General features: G+C 40.5%; 1 protein-coding gene across 4 annotated transcripts in view; it reads left to right on the top strand.

Annotated features, from left to right (window-relative positions):
* znf536 (zinc finger protein 536) overlaps window positions 1-22,017 on the top strand; it is a 232,160-nt gene extending 210,143 nt beyond the window's left edge. For all 4 annotated transcript variants that reach the window (XM_071488427.1, XM_071488426.1, XM_071488428.1 and 1 more), the window contains one exon: window positions 21,075-22,017. In XM_071488427.1, coding sequence (XP_071344528.1) covers window positions 21,075-21,355 — 281 coding nt within the window. In that variant the 3' untranslated portion in view covers window positions 21,356-22,017. The remainder of the gene's footprint in view (window positions 1-21,074) is intronic.
* Window positions 22,018-23,655: the final 1,638 nt, after the last annotated feature.

Raw genomic sequence — 23,655 nt, forward strand, 5'->3', positions numbered from 1 at the left:
AAATGCATACAGCCTGTATTAAGAAACCGAGCCTTAAAATGAGCCATCAGGACTTCTGGAACTTTGTGATGTCACAACAAAGTGTGCGTGTTTACCTGAAATCTGCTATATTTTTAATCAATCACTCAGAAAACAGTAAGAAGAGGGACTTAAAGCTGCTCTTTTGATTGGCTCATTGACCTGTTGTTACTAGAGCTCTAGAGAGCAGCCAGAGAGAGGAGATGTGACACTACATTGAGGTGGTTTTTGGTTTTTAAAACCACAAATATATCAAGACTTTAAAATAAAACACTGGAAAATTGTAAAATATGAAAACTTTAAGGTTCGGATCAGGACTGAACAATTAATCGCAGCAGCGATCACAACAGAAATGCCCCATCCTCTACAAATCATATTGTTTGGTAGCCCCAACAAAAAGCCCCAACAAAAATCACACATCATCATTTTCTTATATTTATTTCAGAGGAAATGCAAAAATGACCATTCAAGCTGAAATCGCGGGCCACAATATTTCAACTGCAATATCTGCTAAAATAATCACAATATGATTTTTAGTGCACATTGTTCAGCTTTAGTTTACATCATGGTTTTGGTTAAAGGTAAATAAATGTGTTATGTCTCAAGTCATTGTGAACTTTTTCTGTATTTAACCAGATCAGGACTTTTTTCTTAACCTTAACCAAGGTCTGTGAGAGTCTAAACATAACCATAAAAAAGTTTAATTATGTTCAGATAATAAATGGGGATATCTTGATTATCCCATTGGTGCAGGATTCAACATTCTGTTGTTATTAAAAATATCAGGCTTTTGTCTGGTTAGTATTTTCCAATGCATATATAGTGTATCCCACCCCACACTTTAAATACACTGGTGCACAGTTCAGTCTCCATCTGTTGCCATGTCATGATGTGTGCAGCACTCCTGCAACACTTGGGAATCAATAAAACACAAACCTTTTTTTTTTTCCTTGTTTCCATACTGTGGGTGTAGCATGACTTTTTAAAATCACTTTAAACAATTTGACTGTTGTCGTTGATTAGGTTAGTTAGAAGCACTTGTTCACAGAAGATAATAAGAAGATAATAATTAAAGAAAACAAGAAATTACAAAAATATCACTCTTTCAAACCTCTTCGATAAAGTATAAATGGTCACTGAGGGTTTTCTTTTGAAAATGGAAAAATAATTACCGGGTATTGACTGGGCTTCAGGGAAACAACAGGATTTGATCTTGTGTATGTGTCATTAACCATAATCAAGACTAATGTAATGTCTAGGTATGACGTTAACACTTAAACTTTTTCGATATAGTACATAGTAAACAGGATGCAGCTAAAAGTGCTTTGACAAATAGAAAAGGAGAAAGTGAGTTAAGACAGGGAAATTTGTTAAAAAATAAAAACAGAGAAATCATAAAAAAACCCTCTAAGAACTAAGTAAAAGCTAAAGTAAAAGCTAAAGTGAACATGTATGTTTTTGTCATTTCATCCACTGAGCCTATATATTACATATTATTTACTTAAATAAATGCAAAACACCAATATTGTAATAAAAGGAGCAAAATCATCACACTGCAAATTTTTGCAGTTCATTTCTATATATATATATATATATATATATATATGTCCTTAAAATTCAGTTTAAATTGGTTTAACAAGGGTAAAGACAGCCAGAAGTTAATGTCAGTGTGTAGTGGCACAGGGTTTGTGTGTGTGTGTGTGTGAGGACATGCACATATGAATAAATGCTGCCATTTTCCTATCGTAACAGTAAAAATGACAACAGATCCCCCACACATCAGAAGTTCACTCCAGCGCACAGTTTCCTCCCCACTCAGCCCGGCGGCTTCAGCTGACTCTGCTTTTCAAAGGAGGAAATATTTTACAGTTTCATTGCCCCCCTCTGTCATTTGAAACGTGATCCGCGCTGCATTGATGGAATCCGTATTTGTGTTAACCTAACGTCAGGACCCCAAAGACTGCTGAGCCGCTGGGAGGCTGCCCAGGTCAATGCCTGACTAATTTTTAAATGGATCAGCTGCACTGCACCAGATGTGGGAGGGCCTCATGCCACGAATCTCCCAAGTCTGTTCCCAATAAAACTCACATCCGGGGAAAGTAACTGTTTGACTGGTGTATATCTACACACACACACACACACACACACACACACACACACACACACACAAGCACGCGCATGCACACACACTGCCAAAAGAAGGATGTTTCCAATGGTTGGATATGAGACTAAGCAGGAACAATCAGGATATTATTGCTTTGCCTGTGTGTGTGTGTGTGTGTGTATGTACTGTAGGTTTTGGGTGCATGTGTGTTTGTATGTGGGGTGTGGGCCAGCATGCATGAATGTGTGTGTGTGTATATATATATATATATATATATATATATATACATTTCAGTAGGTGTGTGTCTCCATGTAACAGCGCACATGTGTCTGATTAAAGAACACATTAGGTCATCTTTCATTCCATCCGGCCTGTGTGTGTGTGTGTGTGTGTGTGTGTGTGTGTGTGTGTGTGTGCACGTGTGTTGCTGTTTGTTGCTCAGTTGAGCAATTTCTGCATTTGAAGGAACCCCTTTCACAGAGTGATGAACACCACTCTTTGCCCTTCATTTAACTTCCTCTCTCGTCATTTGCTCTGTCTCTCCCTCTGTCTTTCATTCCCCTCTCTCTCTCTCTCTCTCTCTCTCTCACTCTTTCTCTCTCAGTATCCATTTCCTTTCATTTTCCTTCATGGAATGTTGTGCAGCCGTGTGTATAAGCACATGTTTGTGCATGCATGCTGGCGTGTTCTGTAATTGTCTGTGTGTGCGTGTGCATCTACGTGTGGATTGATGTGTTTTAAGACGACGCTCTGCAGCGACTGCAGTTTCTTTGCGTTGGGTTGGTCGTCGGGCAGATGGTGACCTGCAGATGAACCCATCTTTCTGCTCATTTGTTCAGCTGCCTCTAATTTTCCCTCCTCCTTTACATTAGAGATGCTGGGGTCTTAACAGTGCAGTGCAGTGGTTCTGCCACCAGAGGGCATAGCAGGACAGGTTTTGGTGCAGAACCAGTGGCGAGTTCATGCTCCTCTGTGCAGGTTGTCTGTCGCAAAACAAAGATAAACACTGAATGTCTTCTGGGTTTTTAGAAACCTTGCATTGTTAAATTTAACTAATTTTAGTCCAGCAAAATCATAAATAATATATTTTTTTTAATTATTCCCCCATCAGAGTTTTATTTGTGGCAGTGCATAAAAGGACACTGCACTGAAACCTTCATTTACATATAAAATAACTGAACAATTAAATATGTTATTTAAAAAGTATATCAATATAATAACAATTCAGTAATAACTAATAATTATTTTGGGTCACTATTTTTTGGGCGATATGGGACTTGGACCTGTAGATGTTTTTAAAATCCTTGGAACAGCTCCTCTTCAAACACAGAATCGGTCTCCTACAGCTAGCGGGGATTCAGTGTCTTGAAAAGGAACTTTAACTAAAAAAAGTATGTATGTGTCACATATGTTTGTGCACATCATTGTGCATTTCCTCCATCTTTGTTGTCCACTCTCCACTTTCTCCAAACACAGGTTCCCTTCCCTCAGTGATGCAGGTGACATTAATGTTGTTTTCTCTATTTTCCTGAGACTTGTTTTTTTTTTTTTTACTATGTGTTTATTCTAAATCGTCCATTTACACTACACAGATTATATTTTTGTTCAACACTACTTTACAGGTGTGTTCTGTCTGGGACGTTTCTTTTCTCCTGCATATCTTTATCTAGTCCAGAATTGTGCTTAGAGGTGAGTTTTATTTTATTAAGTTTTTTTATTTTGGCACTACGTGTGTAGTTTCCTCGTCCTGTCTGTGTTAATGAATATATCATTATTTCGTTACTAAATATTATGAATACACCGATAAGTATAAGGAACCACAGAGCAAACTCATTAGTCATTATTTTTTTGTAACTGAAAAGTCAGTTGAAATATGTCCCTTTCTCTTTCTTCCAAGACTCCTGACAAAGGTTTAATGCAAACTTCTGATTGCTGTTCTATGACACACAAAATATGATGTCATGATATTAGACTATAGCCCGGTGACGCAATCTGTTATCAACAGAAAAATGAATCACCATCAATTTTTATTAATTCATTAAAAGAAAAAAAAAAATATCTGTATCCATCATCTTAGATGTGAGAATTAGCTGCTCTGCTCATTTGCTCAGACAAAACAGCCTTTTTGAAGCAGTTATGCAGCATGTCTCACTATTTTATGACATTTTATAACCAAACAAAAAATGTATTAATCTATATATATATTTATATATATATATATATATATATATATATATATATATATATTCAATGGACTGATCAATAAAGAAAAATAACTGAGTCGCGGCCCTGATTTTAAGCAGATCGTATACTAACAAATGCTAATGTGACAGCTTGTCCCCTCATTCTCATGCATCCTTCTGTTTCCTGCTAAGCATCTGTGCTCACGTATGTGGGTGTGCTAACGTCTGCATGTGTGCCAGTGTGTGCCTGTATGCAGGACTAGTGTCCTGCGGCCTCCCTCCTTCCCTCTCCTCAGCTCTTATGAATCGATGATCATGTGGTGTAAGGGAGATAGATGGCCCCCAGCTCCATCTTGTCTCCTCTAATTGTAAAATATTAGTTACATTAGACTCTGGCCCATGATTAATGGAACTTATTTGGAAGGTGGACTCTCACTCTCACACACATGCTTTCTTTCTTTTTCCCTCTCTTCCTCTCTCTTGGTTACCACTGGTCTCCAAAGTCTCTTCCTGAAAGAATTGAGTGATTTCACTTAAAGCAGACAAATAGGCCCCCCCTCCACCGGTGGTAGGGAAAGTGAAGGCAAAAAAGACAGGAAAGAGAGGAGGAGGAGGAGAACAAGAGGAAATAAGGAAGGGAGATAAAAAAAAAGAGGGGAGAGCTTATGAGAGGGGATAAATAAGGGCTCTACAGGGAGACGTCTTAAAAAGTTGTGGTGGTTGGATCTAAAGGGATTTAAGCTCCTCGGTAGATAATTCAGAGTTAGATTATTCTGCATGCAGGATCACACTGGGAGAATTCAAAACATGATCAAGTCTTGATCGTGTTTACAGGCTGATCTCTGTGAAAAAGAGATATTCCCGTCTAATGCTGATGTTACCTGCCTCGCAAGATGCATCCGCAGAGAAGTGGAAGTTCAGACAGTGAAAACTCTTCAGTTTGCTCTGAGGTGCAGGAGAAAGTGAGAGGGACACGTGTGTGTGTGCACACACACACACAGATGTCATTATTCACTTATGGATTCATACATGGATCCATAAAAACACACACACACACACACACACTCACACACACACACACACAGCTTCAAGATGTTTCTATTTAACCATTCCCCTCGTCCTGTTTGAACGAATTGCAAGTGCTTGAGGAGCACCTGGTCATGACAGTGTGATGCACACACACACACACACACACACACACACACACACACAGCACTCAAGTCTGTGTGTTGATAACATTTGTCGTTCTTCAGCTGCAGCTTGTCTCACTTACAACTGCTTCCAGCAAACACTGATACATGATCAGCACGAGCGCTGAGGCTGGCTTCCTGGCTGCTTTCTGCACATCTGTCTGTCTGTCTGTCCGTCTGTCTGTCTGTCCGTCCGTCTGTCCATCTGTCCGTCTGTCCATTTGTCTGCTGCAGCACACCATGCTGTATTATAAAGTCAAGATGTCTTCACAACATCCCCCTGAAACTTTGGTAGTGGTTTCAATCTTGCAATCCAGTCATTGTGACTTTTAGGGGCACCACTTACAGCTGTTGAACTTTATTGATATGGATGTTTTCATGGTCACAAGGGCTTTTTAAGTTGGCAAACACACCTTTATTTATTTACTTTATTTGAAAGACATAATTTTTGTTGTGTATTTCATGCCAGCAGTTGCCCCCCCCCCCCACCCCACCCATCAAACAGTGTCATTTTCCGTCAGCTGAGTCAATATTTATGGCAAGATTAAATGTAATTGAAATTGAATTTTTTTTTCTGTTTTTACTTGGCCTGTCGTCACCACAACAAATATCTGTTTTCCAATAGGACAATGATGATAAAAAATAATGATAAGTTATAGATACAGTAGCATGCTTCCCTTTAGTCTCTGATCGGTCTGGGTGTAGTTGGGTGCTTCCTTTTTTGCCACATATTGCAAACAAATCCAAACAATCCACAAGGACATTTAGAAAGTCATCATGTCATCTCAAAATGTTTCTTCTGTAAATGCAGCAGTCGCTCATTTATTTTTTTGTCAAACAGAATCATATGATCTTCATGTGAGCACTGAGAGCGGCTGCTCTGTCCGCCTGCAGTGTCTAATCTACCATCCACTGCTCTGGGCAGAGACTAAATACAAACAAACCACCACTGTGGTGACACACTGACATTGGTGGAAGAAGCATTCAGACCTTTAATTTAAGCCAATTACAGGTCAAATCTTTCATCACAAATCTTTCATAACATTACATTATCAAAGTAAAAAATACAAAGGTACACAAAAGTGATATTATTTAAAGGTACTTAAGTATCAAAAATAAAACCAGCAGACCTCTGTCAGTGTAACATTGTGTTATTATTAGATTATTATTTGCAGCATTTTCACATTGCTCTTAGTGGAGGGGCAACTAATGATTATTTTAACACAAAATTACAGGAAAAATCCCTCATGAACATTCAAAGTTTTATCTTTTTCTTCTCCATTTTTCTGTCTTCTTTTTTTCTTCTTTTAATAAAAAGTGCTGCTGAGTTGGCTGCATGTTGATCCCCAAATACTATAATTATCTCCAATATTCAGATTATATGTTACAAAACATATTTTTACTTTTGTCATTTTAGATTCTTCTGTGTGCAAATCACTGATCTCAGTCTTCACAAAACTGTGACAAATGAGACATTGTTTGAAAACTCTCCTGATTCTTTCTGTGCAGAGCATTTCAGGATCCACATATCACTGCAACAGCTGTTGACACAGTATTGGAAGGGACATATGGCTGTGGCTCCAGTGTGTCCTACTAAAGGCCTTATATTAAAAAACAAAACAAAATAAAGAAAATTTATCATCTACCATGTTTGTGCCTCTGTAACTTTGGCTCAATGTCATATTCTGACTTTTTAGGTTGTAAAACATAAAGAGTTATGTTTCAAAAATGGGCTTTAACTGAAATCAAAAGTGTTGTAGAACAGTAACTTTTTTTTTATTTCAGACAAATATGGGAGCGTCAGATAACAGAGTAAACTGAAGACCTTCCAGTCACAGTGTTGCTTAAACCTCTCGATCAGCTCTGGGGCCCTTAAGTCCTGAGAGCCTTTAGTTCACTAACTTCAGTTTTCTACAGATATAGGTATTTATAATGTAAACAGTTTTGCAGTCTCACCCTCCCTCTGTTGCTCTGTGTTTTCTAACTGTTTCACTAACTTCTAGTTGTTGTTGCTGAGCGTTGAGGTCAAAGGAAGTTCACGATGATTAATGCAGCAGAGCAGCCGATGCTCTTTGTGTCAGAATGTGAGTGAGAGGCAGGTGGCCGGCATATCTATCAACCCCCACCTCCCTCCATTTTTCCTTTTTTCTTTCTCTCCATTGCTGAGAAACACTGATGACAGCCTTCGCACACATACACACAGATACACACAGATACACACACATACACACACATACACACACACACACATGCAGTCGAGCATCCATTATCTGTGTACTGTGACAGGTCAGCGGCAGATTGTACGTCCCTCAGTTCAGCAGGGACTCTGAGGAAACATGAGGCAAAGTTGGGTGTCTGGTCTGCACACTCATGCACACACACACACACACACACACACACACTCATGATAGAAATGACTGGCTGGCTGACTGAGTGAGGGAGTGAGGATGAGTGAGTAGATGAGTGAAGGAAAGCAGTTATTATGAGTCTAACATGATACAAATGACTGGGTGAATGAGTAAGTGAGTAAGTCAGTCAGCAAACAGATGAGTGAATGATTGACAGAAACCATGATTTAAGTGGAATGTGTGAGTGAATGACAGAAAACATTGGTGAGTGAGTGAGTGAACAGGTGTGTAAATTAGTGTTAGATGAAGTATTCAAAAGAAGGTAAACCTGAATGAGCGCGTGACTGAGTGAAATGTGTGTCAATGAGAGAAGCAGTGCGTGACTGAGCGAGTGAAGGTGTCGTGAACTGGCTGAAACAACAAAGTAACTTATTTAAACAGAACATGTTGAACCAGTAAAATCATTAGTGTATGGAAATACATGGATGAGGGAGTGAGTGAGTGAAAACATGCCTGTAAGTTAGTGTTCAATTAGAGTAAGTGTTCAAATGAAAGAATGAAAGACAGAATATATGTTTCAGTGAATGAATGAGTGTGTCAGTAAGTAAATGTGAGGGATGAGTGAGTGAATGACTCAGTGAATGAATGAAAGGAATGAAGTCTGTCAATGAGAGAAGCAATGAGTGAACGGGTAATAGAGGGTGTCATGAACTGGCTCAAACAACACAAGTAATTTATTAAAGTAATTTATTTACTTAGTGAACGGGTGAGAGAAAATGTTGAGTGCAAAAACAAACCAAGGAAATGAAACAAACAGAGAAGGGATGTCGCTGATGGGAGAAAGAGAGAGAGACAGAGCAGGAAAACTTTTAAAGGGTTGCTGAGTCCACAGTGCAGGTGAACCACTTCTGGCTGATGACCTCCATTCTGATTGGTTGCTCCCTGAAAAGGAGGAGGAGAAAACGGGCAAGCAAACGGGGCAGGCAGAGCAAAAAACAGGCATGGTCATCACAGAGGTATGAATGAAAGAGTGACTAAGCGAATATTGTAGGTGTGAGTGAGCGACCACCAGTGAGTGTGAGCAATCATGTCACTGAGTCACTGACTGAGTATGAGAACAGACGAGTGAATGAATGTGTGTGAAGCAAACTTCAAGCACAAGCATAGAAAAGAACAACAGAAGACTCCAGAAAAGAGGCATAAGAAAAGTGAAAATAGAACAAGAGATGAAGACAGAAAAGAAGGAGCTGCTATTTTGGGTTCTTATTAACAGGTCCTACTGGTACAGCAATTAATAATCTAGTTCAGTATTTAACATGGGACCTGGTCCCTGGTGGGGACGTTTTAGCTGGCTTTGATGCTGAAAGAGCTCCTTCCCCCTCCACCCCTCTCCCCCCCGCAGTTCCTCTCCTCTCCTTAAGTGCCTCCCCTGGTGTTATTTGTGTGTTGGTTTTCTTTAGTTAAGCTTAGAAACAGACCAAATTGTTATTCCCCAAACTTCAGGCCAATTTTCCATCAACATGCCAGCTCGTTGAGGGAAATGCTCTTAATTCATCAGAGGAAGTCGAGAGAAGGATAAATTCCCTCCAGGCTGTTTGAAGTAATGTAAATGTATTTATTTTTGGAGGGGGTTGGGGCTTGTAAAAAAAAAAATATATATATATATATATATATATATATATATATATAACAAAATAGATTTAATACATAACATATATAAATGTGGAATTAAATTATGTTTCTGAACAAATACACTGCATGCAACACTCCCTCATACATGCAGACTTGATTTTCTACAGTTGTATGCAAAAGTTTGATCAGCCCAAGGAAGATTTATACAAAATTAACAATTGTTAATGACCACTCACTGGTTATTTTTTTGGACAAATAAATAAATAAACAAACTGGCTTGTGCAAAAGTTTGGGCACATTACTAAGTCAGGACCTCGCAACACTCCCTTTGGTAAATGTGACAGCTTGCAAATGCTTCTTTAGGCCAGCCAAGAATCCTGATTTGGAAATTTTCCCCCACTCTTCCTGCAGATCACTTCCAGTTTGGAGGTATTTATAAGCTGCCTTGCACATGTTAAAGATCTACCCACAGATTTTCAATCATTTCAGTTGCAGAAGTCAATGTCTTTTCAGTTTCTCTTTCTTGACTGAGTGCAGGACATCTGAATTCAGAATTTGCTGACATTTAGTGTCCGGACCCAGGGTATCAGGGAGGAGCTGTGAGCTGAGACTGCTGCTAATCTTTGTATCAAGTGTTGCTTTGATAACTTATGAGGCAGATGTTCAGGAGGTTTTTACTGGCAGCCAAAGTATTTGCAAAGGTGTCCATAACAAACAGACCAGGGGATCAAAACCAGTAGAAATACTGAATAAAGCAGTTTCCCATTAAAAATCAGTGATTCACTAACACTCTTCAGCGGACATAGGACATCTCAGAGTGGGTGGGAGCTGAAGTGCTCAACATGTTCTCGTCTTTTTTCTCTGATAACTTAAGATCCAGAAGTCCAGTGAGTGAAATTCTTCATCTGGTTAAAATACATAGTTGAAAGTCAATTTTGACGCTGTAGGCAACCATGCCGACGCATATGCATAAAGGACATGACGTCATTGACATGCGACCAAATGAAACGGACCATAACCATGATCAAAATCATGGATTTCTCTGGGATTCTCATAGGTCTAGTCAGCATTAGACATTTTAAAGTGAAAAAGTTATATGTACTTTAAGTACATACGTATGAGGAATATAAATGGCAACAGGAAACAATTTAGGCTACCACAAAAAGTGAAGCGGTGTAGATAATGCCCTACCCACCCTCCATATTATTACTACTACTATTTTTGTGAAATGAACAGATACATAAACACATGCAACACATACGGCCATATACATGAATGCAGGTTAATGGACAGATGGTTTAACACATTTAATTGCTCATACCCTCTGCGTGTCTCTGTATCTCTGCCTAGAACCTCTCTTTTCGTCTGCATCTTTGTCTATCTCTTATTCTGTATTTGTCTTGACACATTAATAGCTTCTATAAATAGTCCTGACTTGTATTTCATTTATGAGCTTCCGCTCTACACTTGGTTTGTGCTATATTTTTAAATTTGTATCTTACAGTCTAATATATAGTATGGATACATGAGTACATTTCAATCATGAGATACTTATAAGAGAAATGAAAGGAAGTAGATCACCATAGGAAGTGATCGAATGAATTGGGTTCTTCCAATATGAAGGAGGTTTCCTTCAGAGTCTAGACACTGGTGGTGGTGTTGAGCAGAGTGCGAAGTATGAAATGTCAATGGGTGGGGTCAACTTTTTCACCAAGGTGAAAGGAAACCCAGTACAGTGCAGGTGTGTGCTTCAGTGACCTGAAGCGTTACAGTCCTTACAGTGTCTTGCTTTTTTAATTCAAGCTGTCAGATAAATGTTGTGGAGTAGAAAGTACAATATTTCCCTCTGATATGTAGTGGAGTGGAAGTATAAAGTAGCAAAATGAAGTACCCCAAAATTCTACTTAAGTCCAGTACTTGGAGTAAAAGTGCTTTATTACCTTCCACCACTGCTCATACAACTACTTAGCCCTCAGTACATATTTCATACACAACTCACACAACCAGGTAAACCTCCTGAATGCCTGAGTGAAAAACAATATGAAAAAGGTAAAAGACAAACTAAACCACCACAGCCGCACCAAAGATTATTAAAATGAAATATAAGCTCTATATTTATGTCAAAACGTATCTCTGCAACAGCTAATCCTCCAGTGTCTCACTGCTCATGACTGAGCACAAGTGTTTGTTAAATTAGATAATATATGACATTTTACATTGGTAATGAAATGCCAAGCTAACATTGGACATGAAAGGGCGTGCTAACATCACAACATCAGCTAGCTAATGTTAGCTTGCTAAACTGTAACTTCAGGCAAAAGTTAGAAACTAGCTAACACTGGCATTCATTTCTGGATACTCCACACAATCAGAAACTCAAAAGGTAAGAAAGAAAAGTGCATTTAACAAGCTAGATACTTACATTTACCTACAGTGTCTCAATTTGCTTGTGTGACGGGAGCAGAGATGCTAGCCACTGATGGAGTGAGACAGGCAAACGAGACGTTTAGCTAACATCAACATTAAAAAATGGTATGACCCACATTAGGGGTGTCTGATCTCCCTAATCTTGTAGTACAAGATTCCTCTAGGCAAGACATTGGCAGTAAGTAGGATGTATAATAATTTGAACCCTGGTGTTGAGGAATGGAGCTCCATGTTGGGACGTACACATGCATCCCCAGCTGAGGCGGTGAAGGGGTGGAGAGAGAGAGAGAACACTTTGTAAGTTTGACAGCTTACTAATGATTGGCTGAAAGTGAGCCTGCCAGGTTGTGATTGGATGAAGGTGAGAATGAGCTGGTGGGGCTAAGAGATAGTGAAAACTGTGCTTGTGACTTAGGAGATAGTCACTGTACTTTCTCTAAGCTTCATTTGTGTATGTGTCCTTCTGTATACAGAACCTGTCAAATGTTGGTATGTGTCATGAATTCAAAACACAAACCAGTCACACCGCACTCGCACACACATAATGCCTCTACCTGGTCTGCTTAACTGATCATGAGTCCCCAGATTTTGCCCTTTTCTTCTTGTATGTTTTACCCACTAACACACACTCTTCCAAACACACACAGATACCGAACATACACTGCAAACACATCCAAACACATACAGAAACACATGAAATAATGTTTTAATGTGCATATGTTCAAACCCATGCACACAAAAAACACAATGACACACACACACACATACACATACAGAGGCACATAAAGACCAGGAACAGCGTGTTGGCATCAAACCAAAAGCAGCCATCCTTAAATGCCATTTGATGCCAGCACTGCCATCTGTTGCAGTCCTAAGATAGCTCCTCGCACAAGACGCAGGCGAGACAACAACTTTTCTGAGATACATGGTGTATTTTTCACATATGGCCACAAACCATTCAACATAAGAGCTTTTCGGTGAAGTTACAACTTTGATGCAATAACCACTTCTGTCCTGTCCTTCCTGTCACTTCTGTCAAATACAAAGACAAGAAAATAGAGAGAAAAACTATTATGATTCAAGCTGGAGAAAAAGGTTTTCCCAGACTCAGCTGATAATAATCTATTCAAATGAATTGGTAAGCTAACAATAATACAAATAAATTATATAATTTTGAGATTTTAATATATATATATATACATATATATATACTGTAGTTAAATAACAGTGGGGAAAAAAGAAAAGATAAATATGGTATAAAAAAAAGACACCACAAGAGGAAGAAAAGGAGCAAGACCTAGAGGGAAAGAAGATGAGAGACCACAAAGTCCATCCTTACTTGACCTCCGGTAGTGTGTGAGTGTGTGTGAGTTTGTGTGTGTGTGTGTGTGTGTACTTGTAGAGATAAGATAATTACAGTGGGCTGGGGGGGTTGAGTGAATGAGGAGTGGGGGGGTGGGGATGTGCATGTGTGACAGGTGAAACATGGGCATGTTTGCGGCAGCGGTGTAATACTGTACATCTTCCCTCCACACACATGCACACACACACACACACACACACACACACACACACACACACACACACACACACCCCCCCCCCACAACCATTTTCCTCTGATCTCCATGTGCAGAGGGCCTTCGGGGGTTAATTAACAGGCTTAGATAATACCACACTAATGAAAACAAGACCACTGTTTCTCCACTCTCTTCCTGTTTGTCTCTTTCAGTTTTTCCCTGTCTTTATCTCTCTCCTTTCCATGCTTCACTCTTTAAGGTTTTTAGCATGGCGACCCACCCAGTGTGTGGAAACTTTATAAAAATAAAAATGACAGTTGACTTAAAGCAAAGTAAACGTCACAGTACATAGACTGCACAATGTCATTGGTGAAAAACAAGTTATAGCCACAACTGAAGTGAAGGTTATGAGTTTGAAAATGGTCTGTGGAAAAAATTATCAGTATTATAACATTCTGTATTGTTGCCAGCTGTGTATGGTAACCATGGTAACCATGATAAAGTTAAGACCATACAGGTAATTTTATCTCAACCCTCTGATTCAACCCATAGGACTTTCTCCTGTAATAGCACCACTATGGCGGAAGGAGTACTGGACCTTGGTTGTCATGGTTACAATAATAAACATGCAGAGTGTACCAAGAGCAGCATACCTACCATTGTCACCATGGTTACTTTATTAACAGTCATGGTATGGTAAGATTAAAGCACTGAACGTACTTGGTTAGTTTTAGGTGATTTAGGTTTGCTCCTGTCGTAATTAGTGCGGCCACTAGATGTTGCATAACAAAATGCAACCATGATTCATAATAACCTGCTGCACCTATGGGCTTGTTTTTTAGAGAAAAGTCTCAAAGATAAAGACGCATACAAGACAGGTATGGGTAACTCTTGGTTGGTGTTAGGCTACAAAGATTATTGATTAAGGTTAGGGAAGGTTCAAAGTTACAGCTAATAAAAAGCCAAGCAATAACTGTAATGCAAATCTCAAAAGGTCAATCAAAGATGGCGATGGAAGGATTTCCTCCTCGCTCCGCGACTGGTGTGGTGCTCAGCCACAGTGCTACCACAGATGGCTGAAGATATGTCAGTGAGACTACAGTATGAATCTTCTTCTCATTGCAAATTTTATGATACCCTGAATAAGTGAAATATGAAGATTCAACATAATGATTGTACAGGAATATGATACAAAATATGATCATCCTGGATCAGAGTTATGTAATGGCGAGGAAGACGACCAATCAAGAACAGGAAAACAACCAAGCCATGGTATACTGACATCGATTCTTCACAATACCTGTGAAACAGATGAACTGAGAAAGTTTAAAACCTACTACTACACATTTGAGTACCTAGTTTTGTCGAGCACATTATCTTCTTCTCAGTGATATAGTAACATCTTGATAATTTTAGCAACAAATTTGGTTAAAACAACCTTCAGACTTCATTTTACTGCACATGAACTAAGACATAACCCCCCTTTTTAAACCTAAATGAAATATGTAGCTTATGTATTTTACTTACCTGAGAATTACAACACGAGGTGTGTTTTATTGATCATCATGATAATTAACTCAGAACCACAATCAGAGGTCATCCCTGCATTGGTGTATGCTGAATAAAATCCATTGACATGTCTTGAAATGCCCTGTGTCATTAGAAAGAAAAACAAAAGGAGAGCAGCACAATCAGACCTAACTACAGGAAAACACCGCTAACACGAGGATATAAAAAAGCCTAACTGAACAAACACTGGACTAAGAGTCATATTCAGCTGTTTCTTCATATGTCTGCCAGACAAGAAAGAATAGAAATCCACCAAATTTAAATCCACTTTACTGCCAAAGACTGTACATGTTCAGTTTTGACCTTTGGAAAAAATACTGTACTGAGCTTTCAACCTCATCTCACCCTCTTCACTCAGCTCCATTTGCTGAATGAAAAGGTGCAATGGTGTTGACAGCTTCAGATCATTAGTAAGTACATCATGGAGCTGAGATTCTCTTCACCATCCAACCTGGTGGGGTGACATGTTTCCAAAACTCTGTCAAGTCACGTGCAATTCCGAGACGTTGATTTACAACCACTGGTTTACTTGTAACTGTGCTGTGTTAACTAAAGCAATTAAATGCAAAACTAGAATTACTGCCTCGCGGTTGTATGCCTTGATGGTGGAATGAAATAACAACCATTAGTGTGAAATTTTGTCATAATTGCTTCGAAGTCTTGAGTAATTGCTAAAAAGTGTTTGGTGAGGTCACGCTGACCTTGATCTTAGACCTTTGACCACCAAAATGTAATTGTTCATCCTTGAGTCCAAGTGAAGGTTTGTCACAAGTTTGAAGAAATTCCCTCAAGGCCTTACGGAGATATTATGTTAACATGGCCAACACCGTGTTTTGTGTGATCACTGTGACCTTGACCTTTGACCATCAAAATCTAATCAGTTCATCCTTAAGTCCAAGTGGAAATTTGTGCCAAATTTGAAGAAGTTCCTTCAAGGTGTTACTGAGATATACTGTCCATGAGAATGCGATGGATGGACATTTAAAAAAATTCTAAATAAATATGCCTCCGGCCCTGGCTGCGTGTGGCCAGCGTGTAGGCATTAAAAGTCGAACTCTCAACTACAGTTTGAATCAAGGAGTCATACCTAGTTTAGCAGACCAGTTGAGGAAGACAGTGTATTGCAGAAAGCTGGAGGAAAGAAGGAAGAGAGACAGTTAAAAAGGAAACCAGCTGATTATTCTGACGGAAAGTACTTACAACTAACTGCTTCCTTAATTTCTGTTAATATTTCAAGTTATGTTGCTGAAATTGATAGTAACACACGTGTCCAAACACTCAGTGCAGAATGGCAGTTGGGAAAGGTATCACCTCTCCTGTTTTAGTATTGTGTCATTATACACCTGAAGGCCAAACTGAAATGAGACAGCCTAACCTATGAAAGGATAACGCTTTGCTGTGCCCACCTTTACCATTGCATCACAAAGCATGGGTTGAGTCCCACCTGTGGTGCTTTGTCACTTCCTCTCTCTTCCCGTGACTTTCCTGTTTCTTTTTCTATCTAAATAAAGGCAAAAATGCCCCCCAAAATAACTTCTCAGTGAATCTTGGGATATCTTGGGCCACAAATGATCCACCTGTTGGATCTTTCATTGCCAAGAAAAATTAGGCTTCATTTCTCCGCCTCACCTTCGAAATGGGACAGCCTAGTCGTGCCACTGTGATGCAATCATCTTCCTCCAGTGTAGTCTTCTGGCATCGCCGGGGAAACAAAGAACATATTTTTCTGCTGCATTGATGCAACCGATCTTCAAATGCAGCCTTTTGGGAAGATGTGGCCCCTGAAATGGGACACAGTCTTTTTTTTTGACACATTTGGTACAAAGAAGCCATTGCTGTGGTGAGTGTTCACTCTTCAATTGACAGTGTGGGCAACATTTTATAAAACATCATCAGTGTCTCAGTTCAAGAGCTGCAGTGTTCTAAGGCTGTATTTGAAGACCATTTGTGTCATAGCAGCCTGACAAGGCTGTCCCATTTCAAATGCAGCCGAGAAATGCGCCCTTCATTTCCCCAGGCCGAACTACCCCAAGATTCATTGTGCACCAGTGATGAATCACGTTTCATAAAGAGAATAAGGTGGACTCTGCAAATGAAACAGAGGCCAAGAATAAGTAGGAAATTCTCTGTAGACCAGATTGTCTCATTACAGTTCAGCCTCCGTTGACCACGTCATCTGAAGGATGTGGCCCCTGAATTTGTACACAGAGAATCTTCTAGAAAATACTTCTATATACAACTTTTTAATTTTTTTTTAATCAGTGTTAAAAACATTTGTAATTGCTTTTGAGATGAGGATACATATGGTGGCTAAGTTTTCTCGAGTGAATGAAGAGGGGAGATTGTGGATGGTGAGTGTCAGGGGTGGGAAATACCACAATTTCTTTTTGATCCAATACCAAATAATCCAAGTAATACAGGGCCAGAAAGCTAGGGGAGAGAGAAGAGGGGTCCAATGCTGCTGCAGTAAGGATTGAGCCTGATGCTAGAATTGATCTTAAAAATGCAGAGGCAGTATCACAATTTTGGGAGCAGTCCACCCACCCCAAGTTGGTATACAAAGCGCCGTAGGCATCCTGCTTCATAGTTTAGACAACAAAAGCATTAGCGTGATGTGATAGCTGAATCACTATCGTGTGATACAGAGTAGATAACCAGATCTAAATTAGATCGAGAACTGAATCATTATAACTCATTATAAGAATGAGACAGTTAGAAGAGTGACAGAGAACAGATGGGTGAAAGGAGACAGAAAAGAGTGGTAGAAAAAGGTTAATTTGACAGAGTAGTGGTTAATATGGTGCTGCTGGGCAACGGTCAGCATGTAAGCTGCTTTGGTTACTGGCACAGATCAGAGGACGTGGATTATTGATGGCAAGTTTGGCCTTTCACAGTAGCTGGACATGTGGATTGTTAAACGCCTATGTGTGTGTGTGTTTGTGTGTGTGTGTGTGTTTGTGTGCGTGTGTGTGGGAAAGAGCGACACAGAGAGAAACACTCTCTTTAATTTTTAATCCAAAACAAAGTACAGCCTGTGTGTTTCAAAGTTGCTCTGCAGAAGTCAATTTCAACCTCAACACTAACTCAAGTTTATACATCCTATCCAAACTTTTTTCAAGCCGTGCAGTTCACTTCACAGTCTCTCTGTTTTTATCGGAACATCTCCCCTGAGATAAAACCCAGCTTGATTTGTATTTATTTAGTCCATGGAGACAAACAGTAAGTAAAGCAGGGAGAGGAAAAAAAAACAAACAAACAAACAAAAAAAGAAAGAAAGAAAAAAGTTGAATTGTTTGGGGGCATAACTCACTCTCCCTAAGTGTAAAATGGGATGAGATATTCTGCCTCTCGGACTTAACGTAATGTAAGAGAGTGTGAAATTAAACTGCACACGAATAAAAGGGACCCTTCATTGTGTGCTGCCGACTAGCTTATCTGGAAATTCAGACAACTGGAACATCCAAAGCCTCCAAACTTGTAGCAATCTCCTTTGTCTGGCTCCGAAGCAAACAATGTAATATCAGAAAGCCAGAGAGGCTCCAAAGCCTGTGTCAGATTGCCAAACACAAAGTAGCTGCTTCCTGCGTTGGCTCGTTGAGTCCTCGCATCTCGCCTGTGTGTTTGTGTGTGTGTGTGCGTGTGTGTGTCCGTCTTTATACGGTATAAGTAGACTATGCACTCACTCCCGCTAACCCCATGTGTGTTTGCCAGGGAGTGCTTCAAATAGAATCTTTCCCCTTTAATTCCTGGTCTTTTACCTATTTATATTCCCTGCACCTACCTATCCCCGTGCCTCTTTTAAACCCCCGATGTTAATTTGATTTAGAGCATCTCAAATTGAATAAGAGATAAAGAAAAAAAGAGAAAAAAGACGGTAACTGCAAATGTACTGTTATTAATAAGCTAAAGTACTAGACGGGGCTCAAACACTCTCCCTTCATTCTGCCCTCCCACTTCCTTCCTCCCTCCCTCTCCATTTCGCCCTCCCTTCCTCTGTCTGTCTGTGAGTGAGTGAACTAAGTGAAGTGGGTTATGATGGCAGTGTAATCGGCATCCCTCAAACAAACGGCTGGTGCTATTAAGGGCCATTGTGTTTGCTGCAGTGATGATCAGATTCAATCTAGGGAGAACATTTTGTGCCGGAGCTGTGGCAAGGTGGGGAGATAGAGAAAAATACCTCGGCTCATTCTGCTCTGCTATTGTGTTCAGGGGACTAGATGTATGCACGCTCTTCATAAGATGCATATCGACTCGGGGAGCTGCAAAAGTTTAGTTCAAATGAATTTGTGGGGAGCTGTCTGACTGCAGAGAGCAAGGCGAGTTATTAAATGTCGGGTAATGTTTTGAGGATGTATTTGTATCAATAAGGAGCCAGAGCAGTGTTGCTGGGGTGGTGCAGATGAGAAAATCACTTTTCCTCTCCTCTTTGTCCTCAAATTTACCCTCTTCTCCCAGTCTGCGTTTCTCAGTCTAATCCTTCATCTTGTTAACATACTTTTATAAGGGCAAGTGGAAGCCTGAAGGCCTGAGAAGTTGACTTATGGCCTTATGGGGTGTAGGTTCAGTTTAGGGTTACAGTCAGGGTTGAATACATCAGCATGCTGCTGCTTTTTTATATGAGATTTAAATGTGTCTCGTCCTCCACAGTCCAAATTCAAGTTCGATAAAGTCTAAATTGCCTGTAGGTGGAAGTGTGAATGGTTATCTGTCTGTATCTCATGTGCTATTACGTGAGCGTAGAATAAACACAGCCTTGGTATTTATTTATCTATAGGCTTTGACCTTGTCACTCCCCACAAGGGGCCGTTAAGCTCACAGCAGCAGGGACTGGGGAGTGTATAATAACTTCCCCCTATGGGAACAGAGACTCTGGGCCTACAGGTGGATGCTTGGATCGATGTGGGGCTTTTGAAATGCTTTATGAGGAACAGCAGCACGGACAGCAGTGATAGCACAGCTTTCAGGTGAGGGGTGTGCCAGCAGGCCAAAACACCGCAGGTGATTTATAGGACAATGTAGAAAGATTTTATCAGTCTAGAAAGTCATGGCAACATTCATTTCATCCTTTACATGGCTAATTTAAAAGCAATGTGCAGGCTATTGTATTTTTTTGTTTGTTTGTTTTGGGGTTTTTTTTGCCATTTTTTGTTCCCTATTGATGACTAATGACATTACCCACAGACCACAGATACACAGAGATCCTACAACAGGTCCACGGGATATGGGCCAGATGTCAGGTGTGATGTGGACCAAACCTGGGCAAATTAAAGTAATGATATGCCTACCTCATGTGGGCCATTGTGGAAAAGGTTGGACCAGATTTTGGCCAAGAGCAATGCTGAACAACGCTTATGACATTTGGGCCACATCTAGCCCACATAGTATGTGCTGTAGCCCAGCTCAAACTCAACACTTGCCATAACCCAAGTTAGACTCAGCTCATTACATTTGGGCCGCGCGGCTGGTAAGCAAGCTAGCAACATGCCAACAAAATACAGGGTAGACAAGACTGCAAGTTAACAATCATGGATGTTCATGATGCATGTTTCAAATTTTTCAAAAACTTGGTCTTGGCCTTAAGGATACACACAAACATAAAAAAAATGGTGCCAAATGCTAAACAGCAAACAAGAAAACACCGCAGAGTATAAGACTAGAAACTGCTGATGCACCTCCTCTGCATGGCTACTTCACGTGTATGCCCTTTTGCAGCACCCTCTGTTACTGTAACTGATCCTGTCAGTAAAATAAATAGTCAGAACCACCAGTGCGGTTAAGTCCAAGCAGCTGTTGACCCTGGTAGTTGGTAGTACTAATGTGTGAAGTTGTCTGTTTGGATCAGTGCTTCTCAAATGTTCCTACATGTTAGCCACAAAACTATTTACCCAGAGGTCCCGTATGGGAGGGTGTTTTCTCTGTGTTCATCCGCCTACGTGGCACGTAGATGTTGGCAGAGAACCCTCTGGTTGGAAACATAACTTCTACATCCTGTCTGAAGTAAAATGAGGTTACACTGACATCACCATGAGACCTACAGGTTTAGACTAAAATGTGTTTTTTTTTTCTTTCCCTGTTTCTGTCTTCAGGCCTGAGACCATTCAAGTGCAGTTACTGCCCCTACAGTGCCTCCCAAAAGGGCAACCTGAAGACTCACGTGCTGTGCGTGCACCGTATGCCCTTCGACAACACCCAGTACCCCGATCGACGTTTCAAACGCTCCCGCCCTGAGTCCGACTTCCCAGATAAGAGTCCCGATGATGCCGCTTGTGGTGTTACATCTAATCAACCAATGACAGACGCAGAAGGAAGCCATGGGAGTAAAGTTGCGCCATTCTCCAGCAAGGCCTCATCTTGTCACCAGGAGTGAAACCACCAGGGGCAGCATTGGTCATCCAAGGAGGGAAATCTGAGTCTGGGTTGGACTATGCATTATCTGAAATGCCACAGACTTCATGGACGTCATGGACACTCGCTGATGCACATGAATGTTGGTCCCTGTAAAACTAAGTTCCAACACAACTGTGCTGAAAACTGTGACCAAACGACGACAACAGCAGTCAGATCAACAGAAGTACTGAGATATGAATCGCACCTCCTACATTATAAACACAAAGTAAACATACTCTATGTGGGTTTTAGATGTCTGTGAACATTTACTAAGAAAGCATTATAATCTATGTATTTGTGATTAGGTGATTCAGCCATTTTTGTTTTTTTTTAACCACAGTGGATCTTGTGAAGAAGGAGATAAAAACTGTTAATGAAATCACAGTTTTCAGACAAATCATGGAGGATGGAGGCTATGAAGCAGGAGGGAAGCTGGATGAAGTAATCCAAAATCATTAGAGAGATTTTTCTCCAAAAATAATGCTTTTATCAGAAAAATGATCCATGTAAACGATTTAGCAGAACAGTTACTGTATGGAAGCTGGAGGAGGCGGGGGGGGGGGGGGGATCTTGAATGCACATCACCACCACTGCCACCCTAGAACATAACACCAGTGGCTGCTATTTTCCCAGTGCGAGTGATGAGCGCTGTATGTGTGTGTACGTGTTGCAGGGTCAGTGACGGCGATGGTGCCATGTGTGTGTGTGTGTGTGTGTTGGGGATAGAGGGGAAAAGGGGGAGGAGGGGGGGCATTGGTGCCAGCCTGACTGGTGCTGTCATCGCAGAGGAAATCAATTCAACAACACACACACACACACATACACACTCACAAACATACACTCAGGCTCCTACAATGGTAACCCGACTCTGGACACTACACCAGGGGGTCAAGTTGAGTCCCTCCAGCTGGCCGGAGCCCCTCGAGTCACCTCCTCCTCTCCTCTGTTCTTCCCTTCACTCCTACTAAAATAAGCCCTGGCGGAGCAGCCTGGAAAATACAACACAAATCAATCAGCAGCGTATTTCAAGCATCCATTAGCCACTGTTAAGGCTCGCTCTGCTCCGGTTTTGTCAATGCAACGTCTGGACGTCACCTTCCAGGCTCCACATGAGAGGAGGACGGGAAGTTTCAACTGATTGCGTTTTAGCTCGGGCCACTGTGATGATGACAGATGAGAGTTTTGTAGCGGAGCTGGAGCGTGTTGCGGGGGGACTTTTCTGCACAGGAAAGATCAGATATAACCAGCTGTGTTCTGTACATATAGATCAGTGTGTGGCATCCACCTAAAAGTTGCACATTCAAGTCAGACAAGAAGCAGGATTAATCATTCACTCTACCCTGCTTTTTGTCTCTAATTATACTACCTATTCTACAAAAAGAGTATTGCAAAAGGCATTTTTTTTCTCTGTATAGTAGTGTTTTATATTTTATTCATATGGGTTTTACTCCTGAGGGGAAAAGTAACAAAAAACTTTGAAAAAGAATGTTTTCATCTTGTGAAATCAAACTCGATTGTTTCAAGGGCAGAAAAGTGTCAACTCTGATTGTACTTGTTGTTTGGTTACTACTGGGAAAGGACAATAAGAAAGTATGGGACTTTGTGTTGTGTTGGTGTTGGTGATAGGGGGTTGTGGGGGAGGGGTGGGGGTGGGGGTGGGGGGTTGTTAATGTTTTTCTGATAAAGAGAAATTATCTGGACTTTAAGAAAGTCAGTATCTTCCAGCGCAAACGCACATGCAGCAGTGGGAAGGACTAAACTCTTAAAACCCCAGGGCCTTAGTGCCACGGCTCTTCCTAAAGGAGTTTACAGCCCAACACAATGCACACACACACACACACACACACACTTCATCATCAACAACAACAACAGGGTGAGAAATACAATCCTGCTGCATGCATGGAGGGGAAATTGGACAGAAAGAAGGAGAGCGGAAGTGTAGAAGAAAGAAAAAGAGGAGTATGTGCACAAGGCTGACAGAGTAAGTTCAATATTCTGCGGCACTGCTGTAAATGTGGGTTTAATTGTATCACTACTATTTGAACTTTTTTGCCCGACAAGAAAACTATAATATTTTTAGAAAATGAAATTTTCTTCACTGTCATTTTTATCATTATTTTCTTTTTTTTTTTTTTAGCCGACAGGACAGTAGTTTTCACTGCCTTATAGTAACTGAACTTCACCCTGTGAGAACCAGATAACTTACTGTAGTATAAGCTATAGACTTCACTGCACTACTATATTCTCGGTGGCTGTAGCTTGCTTTTCTGGATGTGTGTA

Source organism: Trachinotus anak, unplaced genomic scaffold (assembly GCF_046630095.1).
Source record: "Trachinotus anak isolate AG129_WGS33_773 ecotype Australia unplaced genomic scaffold, CSIRO_AGI_Tana_v1 ptg000011l, whole genome shotgun sequence".
NCBI lineage: Eukaryota > Metazoa > Chordata > Actinopteri > Carangiformes > Carangidae > Trachinotus > Trachinotus anak.